This window comes from Balaenoptera acutorostrata, chromosome 3, assembly GCF_949987535.1.
Source record: "Balaenoptera acutorostrata chromosome 3, mBalAcu1.1, whole genome shotgun sequence".
NCBI classification, from domain to species: Eukaryota; Metazoa; Chordata; class Mammalia; order Artiodactyla; family Balaenopteridae; genus Balaenoptera; species Balaenoptera acutorostrata.
The window spans coordinates 119,294,685-119,312,631 of NC_080066.1; the positions used below are offsets into that span (position 1 = coordinate 119,294,685).

Consider the following 17,947-nt stretch of genomic DNA (forward strand, 5'->3'; position numbering starts at 1 on the left):
ACCACAACTAAAGAAAGCCCACACACAGCAACTAAAACCCAACGCAGCCAAAAATTAATTAATTAATTAATTAATTAATTAATTTTTAAAAAAATAACTATTTGCCTATACTGTGACACCTCATCTCTAAATTTTTAATCCAAGAATATTTATTCAATTAAAATAAACAGTATATATAGATCACATGAATGCTTGAGCAATTACTGTAAATAAATGAAGCATAAACAGAAGTGTAAGTGCATATTGTGGGATGGTGAATAAAGTGATCTCATGAAAGGACTTAAACAGTTGATCACAGAAACAAGAAGCCAAGAAAAGTAGCATCAAAACTTGGTATAGATGGAAAAGTAGTAGTTTGCAAGAATAAGATGCATCCATGTGTGACGTTACACTTGAGAGAGAGTTCAACAAGCAGGTAAACACAAGTTGAGGGGAACATAAATATCTACAAGCAAAATGTAAAAGTGGGTCATAAACCTGAAAATTCCGACATACTTTCGGCTGAGGCAGTACAGAGAGTTAGAGATCAGGAAAATAGTCAGGATCACAGTCATGAGGGAACAGACCAGGAGACACTGAAATGAAGACAGAAACCACTACAGAAAGGAATCTATTACATGCTACTTAATGGTCTAATACCCACTGAATGGCATCTCCTACCTTGGCCTGCTGTTGGACTCAATGTGGTGAGCCGCCTAAGAGATAATGTGTAGTCACAGTTGATGTGGATTCGAATTATGATTATATGAAAGATTACTAAGTAAAAATATTTTTAAAGTCTCACTTTCTATACTAAATTAGAAAAATTAATTCACTAAGAATTATATAATTTCAAAACTGGAAGAGTTAATTGAATTTTTTATATTACTTCATTATCTTCATGATAAATAGGGATGATTACCATCCAATGTTAATATTGTGTGAGCCACACTATTTCTGAGAGTGATTGAATAGCTTTTCTGTTGTTTTATAATTTATTCTTACTATAACTTAAAATATTTTCCCATACAATGTCATTTAAGTGCCATTAAATTGTAATGCCACTGCTATACAAAAAAATGCATCTGAAAATCAGTGCATCTCAATCAACTTTGCACAGAGGTTAAATGTGATATGACTCTGAAGAAAGCTGAACAATGTGGCCCTCTTGTCAATTTAGGGAAGAGCTTTCTGAGGGAAAATGCAGCACTAAAACAAAAATACACTTCAGTTGTTATAGATTTATACATGCTGGGAATATATCCTCTCTACTTCACTTTTATTCCTATAAGAAAATTTCCCTAAATTATATACATTTTGATTTATTAAATTTATGAATGCATTCTTCCCATAAATAAAATTGCCCTATGTAATTTAATATGTTGGAATTGGGAAGTAAATCACATGATGAAACTGAAAAAAACTACAAAGTATTGTAAGTTCTAAGAAGGAAAAGAGGTTCTATGAGACAGAATAACAAGGAGGGAACATCAAAGTTTAGACTGAAGAGACATAAAAGGTTTATCTGAGAAAGTAGTATTTATGCTGAGACCTAGTGAATGAGTAGGAGTTGGTCACATAGAAGCATGGAGGGAAAGGCATTTCAAAGAAATGCTTCAAGTAGGAAAAGCTTACTGTACCTGAGAAATGGAATGTCTGCTAAAAGGTGGTAGGTAGAGAGGCCAGATGATAGAGGGCTTTGTAGCCCATGGCAAGTAGGAGAGGATTCCAGCCCAGGAAGGAGTCTATGATGTGTGTCCAGGTTCTGGCTCTGCTAGGGTAGGGGTATGAGATTAATTAAATTACTTACCTCTTTGTTTCAGTTTCTTCATTAGTAAAAAAGTAATATTAATAGGACTCCCTTCCTAAGTTGTGAGGTTTAGTGAGTTAAAATATGTAATTTGTTATCTTCAGAGATTTATTCTGAGTTTGATGAGGTGCTATTGCAGGATTTTCAGTGACATTATCTGATTTATCTTTTTAAGAGATCACTCCAGCTACTGCTTCAGTTTGAGAAAGACTTGATGGGGATTTAAAGGTTTCCAAAGTATTTTGAATGAGTAGTAGCTTTTTGAGCTTGAGAATAAAGGGTCCCAGTTACCGGTCCATCTGAGAGAAAAATTAAAATCAGGTAGTATAAATTTGCCAAAAAAAGGAAAAGACTAAATGGTAGAAAACTAGTAAATGATGAATGATTAGGGGATTAAATGGGGATAATATTGATTTTAATAATGGTGTGATTTTAAAAATTGAGTCATTGATTCTTAATATTTAATTGGTTATAATATACTAGATAGTGCTTTAGGTATCATAAACAAATGCAGAATTCCCAAGCTATGCTGATCTACTTCAAGTTTTAAATGAAGAGCATAGGACTTCCCTGGTGGCACAGTGGTTAAGAATCCGCCTGCCAACGCAGGGGACACGGGTTCAAGCCCTGGTCCAGAAGATCCCACCTGCCACAGAGCAACTAAGCCCATGCACCACAACCGCTGAGCCTGCGCTCTGGAGCCCATGAGCCACAACTACTGAGCCCATGTGCCACAACTACTGAAGCTCACACACTGCAATGAAGAGTAGCCCCTGCTCACCGCAGCTAGAGAAAGCCCACGTGCAGCAACGAAGACCCAACGCAGCCAAAAATAAATAAATAAAAATCCCTTTTTAAATAAATAAATAATAAATGAGGAGCATATATGTAAGATTAAAATATAAAGAATAGGGCAAGCTATGATTTTTTTTAACTGGACACAAAAAAGCACTGCCATTAATGGAATAATAATAAATTAGATTTCATCAAAGTTAAGAGCTTACATTCATCAAAAGACAACATTAAGAGAATGAAATGTCACTGCACCCCCATTAAAATGACTGAAGTTAAGAGGACTCGCAATCCCACTCTACGGGTGCATATAGAGCAACTGGAACTCCGTTGCTGATGGGAGTATAAATTGGTATGACCACTTTGGGAAACTTTGCAATATCTACTAAATCTGAACATATATACACCCTATGGAGGAATTCTGCTCCAGAAGTGAGTACTTACGTCAGTTATATCTCAGTAAAGCTGGGGAATAAAACCAAAAACAAGCCAAAAAGAAATGGGTACTTAGGTCCATCAAAAGACACATACAGGAATTATTCATAGCAGCAACAGTGGAATGGTTAAATAAGTTGCTATGTATTTATGTAATGGAATACTTCATAGAATAAAAAACAATGAACTACATACAACAACAGGATGAATCTCAGAAACTTTATGTTAAGCAAAATATTAAGTCAGACAACAAGTTCAAAAACAGGCAGTATTAATCTAGATAGAGGTTGGACTAGTGATTACCTTTGGAAAGGGGATCAACTAGGAGGACCGGAGTGTTCTGCGTTTGTTCTGTATTTTATTCTTTACATTTTGTCAAGCTGAATACTTTGGATTTGTGCAAATTATGTAATTTAAAATGTAATTGGGGACTTCCCTGGTGGCCCAGTGGTTAAGACTCCGGGCTTCCAATGTGGCGGGGCACAGGTTCAATCCCTGGTCGGGGAGCTAAGTTCCCACATGCTGTGTGGCACAGCCAAAAAACTAAAGAAAAAAAAAAAAATGAAATTGATATTTAAAGGTAAAGAGCATAGACTTTTTAAAGGTTTTTTTGTTTTGTTTGTTTTTAGTTTCTTTCTTTCTTGGGTGTTTCAAGTAAACGAAGAGAGTAGATTGAAAGAAATTGGAAGTTGGAAGAATGCAGAAAGTATGAGAGAACAGAGAAAGAATTAGGAAAATGAGCAAGAGACAGGAGTCTTTAAGCATATAGATTGGTAGAAAGAACCAAGAAGAATGAAATAAGGGTTAGATACATAGCAAGGTGAAAACCATGAAGGAAGATACTTTCTCTGCACTCTGCAAAGCTGGCACTATACACCATTCTTATTTCGTATATAGTAATCACTTGACCACAGTTTAGCAACATCTCTCTTCTTAGGGACTAAATTGAATTCTGACATGATTTCTTTTAGTATGCTAACTATCCCTGTCTCAAGTCCATCTTATTTCTGTGTGACACCTTCTCCAAAGTGAGCACTCTGGAGAGGCTTATAGGCTATTTAAGCAAAAAGAAGAAATTTATAATTAGTTTGAAAAGTTTTAGGTAAAGTACCAGACTAGATATTCAGCCAGAGTTAAAGTTCCCTGACTAGCTTTCTGCAGCTTTAAGAATTATATTACTTTCTTTCAACATTATCAATCTGTATTATATAGTTAGGGTGCTTTACTTCAAGTCTCCCATCGACATTTCTTTTGTATGCATATACTGAAATGATCTTATTTAATAAAAAAAAGAACATCTCCTGTGTGGATTTTAAATTTCCCGTTATTAAATATTTATATTTTCAAAATGTCTTTATTTAATTGAGTGAGGTGCTTGGTGCCATTTCACAGTAACCTCAGGTGGTAGGTGTGATGACATATCAAAGATCTGACCTTTAGCATTTTAAGATTCTATTTGTCTGCATTTTCTTCTGCATTAATTTAGTCTTAATTTATATGCTGTTTCTCTGTATGACTTAATGAGTGGATGTATTTGGCATAAGATTCATTAACAAAAAGAAAATATATCTGAATACATATTATTTCTGTGCAGGTTGACTTGTGATTTTAACTTCATTTATATCTCAATTGTGACAAGTAGAAAATGCTGTGTATAAGGCTGATCAGTATTTGTACAAATCTCATTCATTCTCATTACGTGTCAGCCGAATAGACCCTGGATCTCCTAAACTGATGCCCATTCTCTTACTTCTCACTTCTTTGCAGTCAGCTTATTATATTCTTTTATTTACCTAGAGATACTTTATTCTCCAATTCTTTGCTATTCCTTTTTAAAGAGAATTGAATGTAATATTTACACGGATATAATTAAATTAACATCCTGCAGCATCTTTTTGTATGCTTTGGTAGCAAAGATAATCATTTGTCTGGGTAGCTTTCAGCCTAGAAGCAGAGAAATGGATAATTATCAAGTATAATATTGTGATATAAAAATTATTTTTATTTACCCATTTAAGTTGCCTTTATTGATTTTTAGAAATGGGTATTTCTAACTGGAGATTTTTATTAAATAGATTATTGGTCAGTCAGCCTACATATTTATGTTTAAATTATTTATTTTTATATTTTCTCAGTTTACACAAATCTTTATCCCAAGAAGAAAATCTGAAGGATCAGTTTAACCATACCCTTAGTACCTATGAAGAAGCTTTAAAAAATAGAGAGAACATTGTTTCCATCACTCAACAACAAAATGACGAACTAGCTACCCAACTGCAGCAAGCTCTGACAGATCGAGCAAACATGGAATTAGAGCTTCAGCACACCATAGAAGCCTCCCGAGCAGCCAATGACAAAGTTCAGAAGTAAGTAAAATGATCTTCCATTATTTCAAAAGCATGAAACAAAACAAAACAAAAGCACATTCTTTTGGCAACTAAGTAATATATTATTTATTATTTATGCTGTTAATAGTTTAAGACAAAAGTGGATTGAGCCAAATGAACTTTTTTAGACGGCCTGTCATATCTATATTTGGGGTCAAAAAGTCATTTACTTGGGAATCATGGTTACTATTTAGGGCAAACCATTTTTATTGAATAATTGATCTTCAGGAGTTCATGGAGGCCATACGATTAAAATCAGTTCATAGGTAATAGGTAATTAGCAAGGGGAAGAGACGGTCAAGTTACCAACTGTACTCATTTAGCTTCACAATAATCCTACTTGAGCTGAAATCATCCAGGACCTTGCAATCTGAGACCTCTAGGCACATAGAATCCAGTACAGTGAAATTAATTTTCTGTTTTGTTCTTCTGAAGTATTCAATACAGCTTTTCACAGTACATGATTATATTTATTTTCAGTAATCTTTGCATTTTTATTATAATTTAAATAAAGCTGCATAATCAGTCAGTCCTTAATGATAGATAGCAAAATATTAACAAATAACTTATCAGACAAGGAAGTCACTTGTTAATTTATGGGACTTGAACACTGTAGCAGAATTTTCTAAAGCAGCTTTAATGTAATAGAACTTGTCATTTTAACTGAGCCCTTTTTTATGCATTGTTAACAGCATTACATCATTCACACACCTAATTGAATTCAATTTCTAAGACGTACCTTCTTCCTTAACAATTTTGTTTTTCAGTTTTACAGTATGAAAAAGTAGTGCTAACTTCAAGGTTTCTTACTTCTCACTACTTTTTGTTTGAAAATAAGTCATCTCAAACATTTCCTCAACGTCCCTGAAATTATATCTTGATTACTAGCCCAAGGTCAGGTAAATATGTAGTCAAGACTGTTTTAAAACAGATTAGGAATTAATCTTTACAGTATATGTACCTTGAAACTTATGAGTTATGGTGTTATATTTTTATAGGTTTAAAGATTAAGTTTATATTCAGTCAGAAACTGTATCTGATTATTCACAAAGTATATTAACATTCTAAGAACCCCAAGACAGATATTTAGGTGGATCTCATTTCATTGTAAATTACAAATCAGTAACTTTTGACAGTCAAGATCGGATTTAGCTCTATTTGCTTAAAGGATACAAATACTTAAAAATTTCAAAGTTTTCTTTACCTGTAATCCTTTAATTTCTATACATAACTAAACTTCCCTAAAACAGTGTTTCCCAGAGAGCAATTAGATTTCTAAAAAAATTTGGAAATGTTGTCAACTTTTATTTTTTAGATCTCATCAGCTATTGTTATTATTTTTAAAAGAAATAACTTTGTACCCCAAGAAGTAGAAATAACATTTCTCAGATAACGCTTTAAATTAAATAAGTTTAACCTTTTGAAAAACTAACTATATTGTCCTTATTCTTCATGTTTAACAACAGACAAATCAAGACTTTTTAATGGAAATGGCACCAATCCATGGACAGAGTTTAAGTGCAACAATTATGTCATTTACAAGAGTTAAATATTAAATTTTAATTTAAATGTTAAATCTTTTATTCTGATTTCTAGCAATCAGACCTAGATGAAATATTATCAGGCTTTCCGTTTCATATTTAATCCACTATATATCATCTTTAATTGCCCTCAAGTGTGCAGTGTATCTTCATTACCGTTAATGTGGGCATCAGCCTATTTTGTTGGATATAAGATGATAACCTTCCAGGAAGCCAACGTATAAGACTTTGTTAGATATTAGCAGGTATTAGTATTCTGTTAGGTATTAGTATTCTCCATATAATCTGAAATCACTATTACTAGCAATTATTTTTGAAGGTCCTTTGAAAATATGTCAGTATTCCAGGCAATAATTAAAATTTAAATTAAAAAGGTCCATATTTCCCCTTTTCCCTTCACAACCAAATTCCTTAAATAACTGATCTGTATTCACTACCTCTAGTTTTTCAATTCCCATTTGCTCTTCTACTACTCAATACACTATGGCTAGCTCTTATACTAAATTGTTCTTCTTAAGATTATCAGTAATTTCCTAATTATTGAATAAAATGGCCCATTCCTAATTATACTCTATCATAAAATTTATATATGAGCATGGTAAAATAAGTAAAGATGCTCATATATCTTCAACATGGTAATTTAAAAGTTCAGGCTCTGGATTCAGAATGCATAGGTATGTGAACTAGGACATTTTAAAACACTGCATTGATGTGGGCAATAGTATGTGGACAATAATACACCTACTTCATAATGTTGTAAGAATTAGATGAGATAATACGTGTGATGCTTTTAGAACAATGTGTGTTGCATAGTCCCTCCTTATCTTGTCATTTCACTCATACTGCACTATCTCATTCTTCAGGAGGGCACTACCTTTTCAGGACTAATGCATTTATATACGTTGGCCTCTCTCCTTGGAGCCTTTTGCCCTTTTCCCTCATGAGAAACATATTCGTCCTATGAGATTCAGTGCAGCATAAAAGATAGAGACAAGCTTTGTGGTCAAGTCAGACAGACCTGTGTTTGAGTCCCTGCTTTCCCACCTATTACCTGTGAGATTTAGGGCAAATTGCTTAACTCCTGGAAGCAAAAGTTTTTCAGTTAAAATATTTGGACAGTTATATTGGCTTCACAGGGAGAGTTGATGTGACTTTCCTAGTCCTCAGCAGTTTCAGAACTGTCCTTGTTCCCTCACTGTTTCTTATCATTCATGTTCACTTTGCCATCAGTCCCTGTTGTTTGCTGCCTAAGTATCTCCTGATTCCCTCCACCTCTTCCCTTGTTAATTGCATTAATTCAGGCCTTAATCATTCCTCATGACTATTGAAATAATCATTCCTCTAGACTATTGAAATAATCATAAAATTAGTTTATCTGCCTCTAGCTCTCTCAAGTTTATCTTCCTCACCACCACCAGAGTTAATTTTTCTAAAACAGAAATCAGGTTATATTATTTCCCCATTTGAAATCTTTCAGGAGCCCTTCAACCCCTACAAGTTAAAGTTTAAACAACTTAGCATGATATAGGAGGCCTATCACTGGCCTTCTGCCATTGTTCTAGTGGCATCTCCTCACATGCCCCCTACCACAGTATCTCTGCACATGCTATTTCTTCTTCTTAAAACGTATCTCCTCCCTTTTAGTACCTGGCCAGATTTTTGTTATTCCTTAAATTCCAGTCTAAATGTTACCCCATGATGCTTCTTTATTTTTTCATTCTTTAATTCTTTTGTAATACTTAGTCCATACCTTTATTAGAGGTCTCAGTCATCTAGATGTTATAATTGCTTTGTATATCTACTCTAATCCCTGTAAAATTACTCATCATCGAGCTTTTCCAAGCCATAGACAGTGTTCTATTCCTCTTTGTATCCCCGTTGCCTCCAAATACTTGCACAGATGCCTGCTGTAAAGTGGGTGCTCTATAAATGCTTATGAACATATGAACTAGAACAATTTAGTAGTTTAATAGAATGACAGAATAAAATAAAAGCAGATCAGGTCAGGAATACACAGGAAAACTTCAGGTGTGCTCTAGGCCCTAGATAAAGTTTTTTATCCCAGCCAAGTACCTAGAGCTCACAAGTTTCATAGAAGAGTATGGCACTGGCATCACCACTCCTTCCACTCTCCTCAGAGTTGGGATCTCTTACGTGCTAGTGATCAGCTTTTAACCCTTGTTCTAACCACCAATTTCCATCAAGTTTAATTACATTTAAAAGACCTGAAATCTTCAGTAATAGGACAGAGAGATCATATACTATTTCTAATAATTGTAGCATTTTAAATTTATATTTTATTTCTTTGAGAGTCTAACATTTTTCTTGAATTTTTTAACCTATAAGAGTATACTTGGAAAGGAAAGTTGTACAGAATTACCATCCATAAACAAGCCAGTGTTTATAGCAGGTAGTCACTTATAAAGTAAAATGTGGTAAATGCCAGACCTCACTGCCCCAAAATAGCTTCATGGCCCAGGTATCATAAAGCCTAAAATTTCACCAATGGAAATCCATTCCTTCATGTTAAGCATTACTCTCCTTATGTACATCTCTTTAAAAAATGTGTATGTTTGTGGAAGAAGAGCACATAGTGATGTAGCTTTTTAGATGACTCTTTTGCCGATCCTGGATGCACTTGGTTTCAGAGAGTTATGTGGAGGCTAGAGAGCAGGTTAAGAGCACGAGAACTTTGTGAGAAAAACTTTTAATAGTTTTGCCCAGACCATCCATAATCCTCATTTATTAAAGAGAAAGCTGACACACCAATCCACTAAATGATGTTTTTTATCATAAGAGGTTATGAAATCTGATTCTTCGTGCTATACTTTTCCATCTGTCTTTCCATCTACAGATATGCTTCTTCTGGCCTAGAGCAAGTTTCCCAAAGGAATTTTTAAATGTATTTTACTAAATTTAACATGTTTAAGCTATACATAGTTACTTAAAATGAAAGTGTTTACAACCAGACATATATGGTAAGAAGACCTCTCAAAGATCTAGGTTTTACAATGAAATAACTTTTATCACATATCATCTTAACTGTGGGCCAGATTTACACTGATACTATTCAAGTTTCCTTATAAAATATAACTATATAATAAATAGATTGGACTAAAAGATGTAAGAAAAAATTGTAAACTTTTAACAAATTTTCAAGAAAAAAAATTCATCAACTATTTAGAATTTTCTTTCTATGCTTTAAAAAAAATCAGTTACTTAACATTTGCACGTATTCTAATTTTTAATTGCATAATTAAAATTTCAAAGATCAGCATAAAACACTTCCTTTTGAAATATAGGGCATCCTGTGTCTTTTGAGTGGTATTGACAGAAAGAAAAGAAAAGAAAAGAACATGTAAAGCTAATAAAAAGTCTTTCCTGCCTGTTGGCCAAATACTGATTTCTATGAAGAAGTTGAGGTTACAAAGAAATCGTGAATTCTCAGCCTGGTTTCCCTGCTGATGAGTGAAAACTGTCTGTAGTTCTCTTCGAGGTATCAGGGGAGTCGCCATAGTGTCACACAAGGGTTCTTAGTGTAGAGCAAACATACTTTCCACAAACTCAGCTGCTTAATCTGTTTGCAGGTTGAATTATAAAACAGGGTAGACGACTCTGGGTGCTGGGAAGGGGAACAGAGCATTTCCACAGTTTCTTGACTTTAAAAAAAAAAAAAAAAAAAGCCTGCTATCCTTTTTTTTTTTTTTTAAAGCCTACATTTTTCATCAAAAGACTTTACTAAACTTTGTAGTTTTGTTGCTATTTCCAGAATCTGATATTAACCATAATGGTTAATAATTAGTAAAATAATTGTGCTAAAATAGTTTTACATAGTTTAATATGAAAAGCATCAGTGAATTTTTTATATAATTACATTATGTTTTCATTAAAATTGTTCTGCTTCTTGCCAACTTTATCTTGATATTTTTCCTCTAAATTCTTGGTTGGACTACAAGTTGCAAAGCAGTGCTAGATGTATCTGAACACTTTGTAAATACTTGTTGATTGAATCAAGGAATGCATTTCATAAATTCTCAGCGCAAGGTTTAAATCAATATTTAATACAATGTTGAAAGTTGACTTGGATTTATTAGTATTATTAGTAAATGAGAGGATTTAAAATTTTTCTGGAAATTTCTTCAATCTTTTTTATGTTTGAGATTCAAAAAGCTCTGTGAAATAGGATACATATCTCAGCAAATAATAAATCAAATAGTTAATTTATTTGTGCTAGTTTATGTACAGTTGAACACCCCAGTCAGCTTTGGAAGGCACCTTCTAAATCTAGATCTAATTAGATACAGCTTTATTGTCATTTATATATGGAAGATGGACTCAGATTCCTCCTAAACAATTGTCGTAAAACGTAAAGCATCTAGCATGCTTAATTTTTATTCTTGAACATGATATGTTTTTTAAGAATTTAATGTTCTGGGTTTTTAATCATAACACATGTTTTTAAATTAAATACATATTTAACTTATGAAATACAAGTCTTGTTGTACTCTATCAAACAAGTATGTATTTTATAAAAAATTTAATTCCATTATATATTTGTATAGTGGATCACCTTTCTTATCCATTGAGTACATAAAGTAGGTTTTCTTAGAGCTGCTTTTATTATACACAGAGATACCTACCATGTTTAATAGGTGATATAATTATATTCATTTCTTTATAAAAACTAAAGAATTGAGGCTTATACCTTGATCTTCAAGGAATGTCTCACTTTGACATGAAAAAGAAACATAGTTTTAATTGTCTAGCTCATTTCTTTCTACCAGGGAAGAATTAATGTGGGATTATTAAAATTGAGAAGTTCCAATGAAGTGGAAAGTGAAGGATCCAGGCTAAAGAAGAAAAGGGATTCTTTAAACCTAAGTATCTGCACTGTCCCTGATTAGTTCCCTTTTATAGTTAACTTTATGGAGTGAATCATAAAAAGCATGAAAGTAGGGACTAAAAAGTTAAATTACAACATGGCTTCTTACATTTGATTTGCTTCTTCATTTCAGAATCTTTCTTCCAATAGGTGATCTAGAGTTGGGCTAGTACACATTTCAGCCTACTAAGATAGATAAAACATGTTTCAGATGATCACTATGGAGAGGAATGAGAGAAAAAGAACAAAAGGGTTAAATAAGAGAGAGAGTCATACAGTTTTCGTTTAAGACTAAATAAAATGCAGGAATTTTTGTTGTTTTTCATTAATCCCAGTGTTACAGTAATTGAAAGTCAGAGATAAGAATTCCTATTATTTTAGGGAAATTATAGGACCCACTTAACAATGATCAAGTACACTTTAACTGAAACTTGACAGGCTGAAAAAAATACGACAGGAGTTCTTATACTGCAGAGGCATTCTAATGTGATTTTCACACATGTATATGAAATGTAAGTTCCGTAGAGTGGTCATATGCTCTAACCAGTACCCTTTTCCTTGCTTCTGTTCTTAGCTCCAGTTAAAAGCCTTCTTAACTGTTTAAACCTTGCTTCCAGGGTACTTCTGTGAAGATAGGAGAACCATCTTACCTGAGAATAGTTTTAGAATTGATAAAAATAAGATATATAAAGTGATTTGAACTTCCTAGGAAAGGTAACAATAACACTAACCACTAGTGTACTTTAGAATACTTCTGTTGTAGTAAAGGAAAAAAGGAAGCTATTGTAGAAATTAGATTTTTAGACGTTTTCATCATCCTTGCCTGGATGTTGCTCAACCTCATCGATAACTCACTGGGAACATCCTCTTCTGCTTTCTCTATTCTTAAACACACAGATGAGTGGATATAATGTATCTATCTGTTGATATAGAAAATGTCTGCATATTTATATAAATCAGGGTCTGAGTTTTTTTTAATAAATTGTCAGTATTCTCATCTAAAATCTGATGTACACTTCCTTACTAGGTATAGGTTTTATTCCCAAAATATAATTGAAAAATCTAAATTGAACCCAAGAGCAAGTAGAAATATAAATTTTACTTGGATTCTAAGACTCCATGTTTGATTATTTCTCCCCATTATTCCATGTTTGACTGTATCCCCCCACTAAGGGATTTTTCCCAAATGCACATTTGGCCCTCTAAGTATAGAATGAAAGAATCTTGTTTATTTCAGGGTAACTCTGTCTGATAGTGAAATCATAAACAATGTCCACACATAAACTTCATTCTTGATCATTTACATTTAAAGAGAAAAAAATCATTCTGTAGCAATATGATTGATTAAATCCATTCATATATAGCTTAAATCCATCTTCTTTCTTTCTTATATTGTTATATATTCCTGAACAACTCAACAGAAACAGTTTTTTTCCTTCAGTTCTTAACCTAAGTATAAAGAAAAGAATAGTTTTGCTACTACAGATTATTACTTCATCAGGTGTTTCTATAGAAAGACTAACTAAAAGTGAAAACTAAAAATAGTAAATAGTATTTTGGAACTCTCTGAACTTAAGTAATTTTAATTTTTTAAATTGCTCTGGCATTTGTAGCATACAAACAAATAGTTCTTGGGACATCATCATCATTTGACTTTTTCCTTCACATACAACAGTATCCTAAAAGCATAATGAAAGCATATGTTCTTTCTCTTTATGTTACCACTTGACAAGCTACATAATGGTAAAAATAACATATAAACATATTTAAAATCTTGAAACATCTTCTTCCTTAATTTAAACTAATCTGCCTTCTGAACTATGTGTATTTCACATCAGTCTTCCAAGAAGTTCTCTACTACTGACTATAGGGCCTAATCTTTCCCAGAATGATGGGAGTAGCACAGTTCAAGAACAAGAATGAATCTCTGTATAATCACACCACAATGTGAGGTGACCCTAAGACAGAGAACTGACCAGATACACATATGGGTTTTAAGAAGACTTTCTGATGCTCTTTTTAACACAGCTGTGAGAAGAATGTGGCTAAGGCCCAATAGTCATTCTTGAGTAGAGCTGGCAAAGGAAACCATGAGGAGAAGAGAATTTAACACATGGGTGTAAGAGAGTACGGCTTCATTGATGCGATCTGAGGGGAATGCCTAATGACTGAAAGCATCAAACTTGGCAATGAAAACACAAAGCTCTTTTCATCAATTCAAACGCAGACTCTAAAGCTGCAGATGGTCACCTCCAGCCTTGTCTATTCAGTGTGAGGTTTTATAAAATGGCACTTTGGTGAATACTAATAGATCAAAACAAAGATTTAATAACGTAAAGATGTGGTGTTCATTTTTAAATGAGTATACAGGTCAGTGTCTCAGAAAAGGATAAAAAGAGTACCTTTTATATGTGGGTCTAAAGTCTTTTCGTTATTTTTCAACTTCAAAAATAAATGACAAACCTACAGATTGTGTTTTATGGAAAGCAGTTTACATTATGAAAAAGAGACCAAAATCAGAGTTTATATTTACACTCATTGATTTCACAGCTTTTGTTTGAGGACTCTCAATTTATAACATCTGTTAATGTTTTCGTGAAGCTCACTTGATAGGACAAATATATGTTGCCATTCTCAAAGATGAATCAATCTAATTAAAAATTTAGGCCAAAATATTTTATACTTGGAATAGAATTTTTGTCTTGCCTTTTTAGAAAATACAAAGACACATTGTTTAGTACAAAGGAAGCCTTTGAGCTTCAATGCAGTCTTGAAATTACATTTTTGGTACTTTGCATTTGATTTTCTAAGATTTTATAAATTCATACTAATTGTATATATATTCAAAAGTAATTCATTATATTCAACTTGTTACTTATGCTTACATAACTGAATCTTACTTTAAATTAAAATATGGGGCATTTTTCCAGAATAAATTTTATTATTAGACTTGGATAGCACTTTATAGTTTGTAAAATTCTTGAGCTAAACCCTAATAAATTAAACTTTATTTTCCAAAATAAGCTTAAAATATGAATATGACTTATTAATAGCTTTCATATTTCTACTATATGTGAAGTAAGTATAATGAATGTCTGTATTCCTAATACTTTAATAAGTGACACAAACATATAATAAAATACTAGAATTGATAGTTAAAAAGGAGGCAACTTAGTATCTAATAGAAATACCAGTAAACTAACAGACCCTTGCCTGTCATTAACTGGGTGTGTACAAGTTATTAAATTGTGTTTCTTCTCAGTTTCCTCATCTAGAAGATGGAGCTGATAGACTTGCCCTATCTACTTCAAAGCATGGCTGTGCAGATCAAACAAGATGCAAGTGCATAAAAGTGCTTTGAAAAATATAATACACTCTATAAATGCAAGCCATTGACTGAAGAATATCTTCTACTTGTAATATACACTTTAGAGAAAAAGTTATAATTACCTCTTTGGAACCAGAAATAGTAAGTTAGAAAAATAATATTTTAGCCTCAGAGACATAATGTAAATGTCATGTAACTTTGGAAAAAGTGATACTCGACATAGATCTTGGAAACTGGAAGTAAAGAGGATTCTGTGCATTCTCACACATTACTAGTGAGAATGCAAAATGGTAAAAACCCCTATGGAGGAGAATTTGATGGTATCTAACATAATTACATTTATCCTTTGACTAAAGAAAATCACTTTTAGGAATCCCTCCTGAATATATACCTCCTGAATATGAAACAGTGTAAGAATTACAGTATTACTTTTAATAGCAAACAGAAACAACCCAAATAGCAGAGTAGCTGAATAAACTATGGCAAATATTCATGTAGTGTGATATGATGCAACTGTAAAAAAAAAAAAAAAAAAAAAAAAGTAAGGAAGATGTCTGTAAACTAATACTGATTGACATATTGCTAACTGAAAAAAAATCCAGGACATATCGCTAACTGAAAAAAATCAAGTATTTATAATATGCTATCTTTTATGTGAGAAATAAGAATAAAAGGAACAGGAAGGATAAACCAGAAACTAATGAAAATAGTTACCTTTGGAGATAGATGGGAAAGAGATGCAGGCATAGGATGGGAATGCAACTTTTCTAACTGCCTTTTTGTATAGTTTTGACTTTTGAACCATGTATATGTTTTAAATATTCAGAAATTAAAATCAAATGAAAGGGCTTCCCTGGTGGCGCAGTGGTTGAGAGTCTGCCTGCTAATGCAGGGGACACGGGTTCGAGCCCTGGTCTGGGAAGATCCCACATGCCACGGAGCGGCTGGGCCCGTGAGCCACAACTACTGAGCCTGCGCGTCTGGAGCCTGTGCCCTGCAACGGGAGGGGCCGCGATAGTGAGAGGCCCGCGCACCGCGATGAAGAGCGGTCCCCGCACTGCGATGAAGAGTGGCCCCCACTTGCCGTAACCAGAGAAAGCCCTCGCACGAACCGAAGACCCAACGCAGCCAAAAATAAATAAATAAATAAATAAAGTAGCTATAAAAAAAAAAAATCAAATGAAAAAGATAAAAAAAGCAAACTCTGAAAGTGAATACAAATAGAAGTCAATGTACCTAACTATATGAGGTTGGTTAGATTCTTATAGAGAGAAAATAATTAACTCAAATATCTTTTGACTATCAGACTGAATATACATCATTAGTGGCATATATTCTAAGAACAAAAAGAAATGCAAAGTAATCTTAAACTTTGCTAAGTATATTCATACTTAGTTGTACTACTGATTATTAAAATTTTGAAACTATTTTCTATATATTGTTGGATTGAGGAAATATATAAATAAATATTATTAGGAGCCAAGATTTTCACTGTAAAATAGATGGCATTAGAAAAAAGCAACTGTAATATTCAATTTGAATTGAAACTATCAATATGAATTCATGCTTTTAAAAATGTATATTTTTCCTTAGCTCTATTCATTGAAAAGGCCTTAGAAGGAAGGGATACACCTAACACCCAGATTTTAGTTTCTGAATACATTTCCTATTAAAGGGTACCAAAGCTCCTAGGTTTGGAGCATGGAAACTACAGTGAGTCTAGATTATCATTTTGTGCCAGAAAGCAAGAAAGTACTCAGAGACTAATAGAGTCATGTAGAAAGGGCACAGGAGCAGCTTGACAACGTTCCCATAGACCAAATTTGGGATAATGTATGCTTCAAAAGAAGAACTGTATTTGACTATAGAATCCTTAATTGTTACATCTAGGGTTTATAAAGATCCTTTAAAAAAAAAAGATGGAAGATGGAAAGGAAGAATCTCTTTTGTAAAGGAGAACGGCAGTTAACAAGTACAGATAGAATAATAGAATTAGAAAATCACCACCTTGTAACCCCCACTGTAATTAATTCAAGCAAAGACCATTCATCAGCCATGTAATGAGTTAAAAGAAGCTACTTTGGCACTAAAGTCAGTCAGTCTAGTTTGGGGAAACTTGCTTAGCATATACCAGAGAGCTCAGCTTAAAAATCAGAGAGGGCTTAGGCATGGGGATTTAAGATGTCAGGTGCCTTCAAACAATATTTAGGGATTTATTATTAAAATTTACTTTAGAAATTTTTCTTACTCAAATATTCTGTGCTTATGTAAATGATAGAAGATAGACCTAAATCATTCAACCTTTTATCAAAATTCATCTTTTAAAGAAACTCACTATAATGTAAAGAAGTTTTGCCTTAGAGATTTTATCAATATTAGACTAGGGTACTGATCCTTTATTTAAATTTTGATACTTTGTTTATCATGGAGTTTTTGTGTTAATTTAGATTTTTTTTTGAATATTGCATTTAAATATTTATCCTGATAATGAGATTTTTTACACCTCTTTAAATTGTTCATCTGAATTGAGTGCCCCATTCACCTACCCTAGATGTAGCGCTGAATACTCTATAGAATATGAAAAAGACACTCTAAGAGGGCACTTCTAGTTTACCCTCATTCAAAAGTAAGAACAACTTACTGAGTTACCCTAGTGTGTATGATTTATACTGAATGGTGTTTCATGTTCAGAAATGTTAGTCATATAATGGAGCTGAACAACTGTGGTTCTTCCCATCCTATGGAAATTGACCAGGTTTTTAATTATATACTGTCCAGAAAATCTACCACTGT

At 33.1% G+C, this 17,947-nt stretch overlaps 1 protein-coding gene across 10 annotated transcripts in view; it reads left to right on the top strand.

The window, feature by feature from the left end:
* The window catches only part of MIPOL1 (mirror-image polydactyly 1), a 336,113-nt gene that overhangs the window by 254,755 nt on the left and 63,411 nt on the right, over positions 1-17,947 (top strand). For all 10 annotated transcript variants that reach the window (XM_057543812.1, XM_057543817.1, XM_057543811.1 and 7 more), the window contains one exon: positions 5,152-5,382. In XM_057543812.1, coding sequence (XP_057399795.1) covers positions 5,152-5,382 — 231 coding nt within the window. The remainder of the gene's footprint in view (positions 1-5,151; positions 5,383-17,947) is intronic.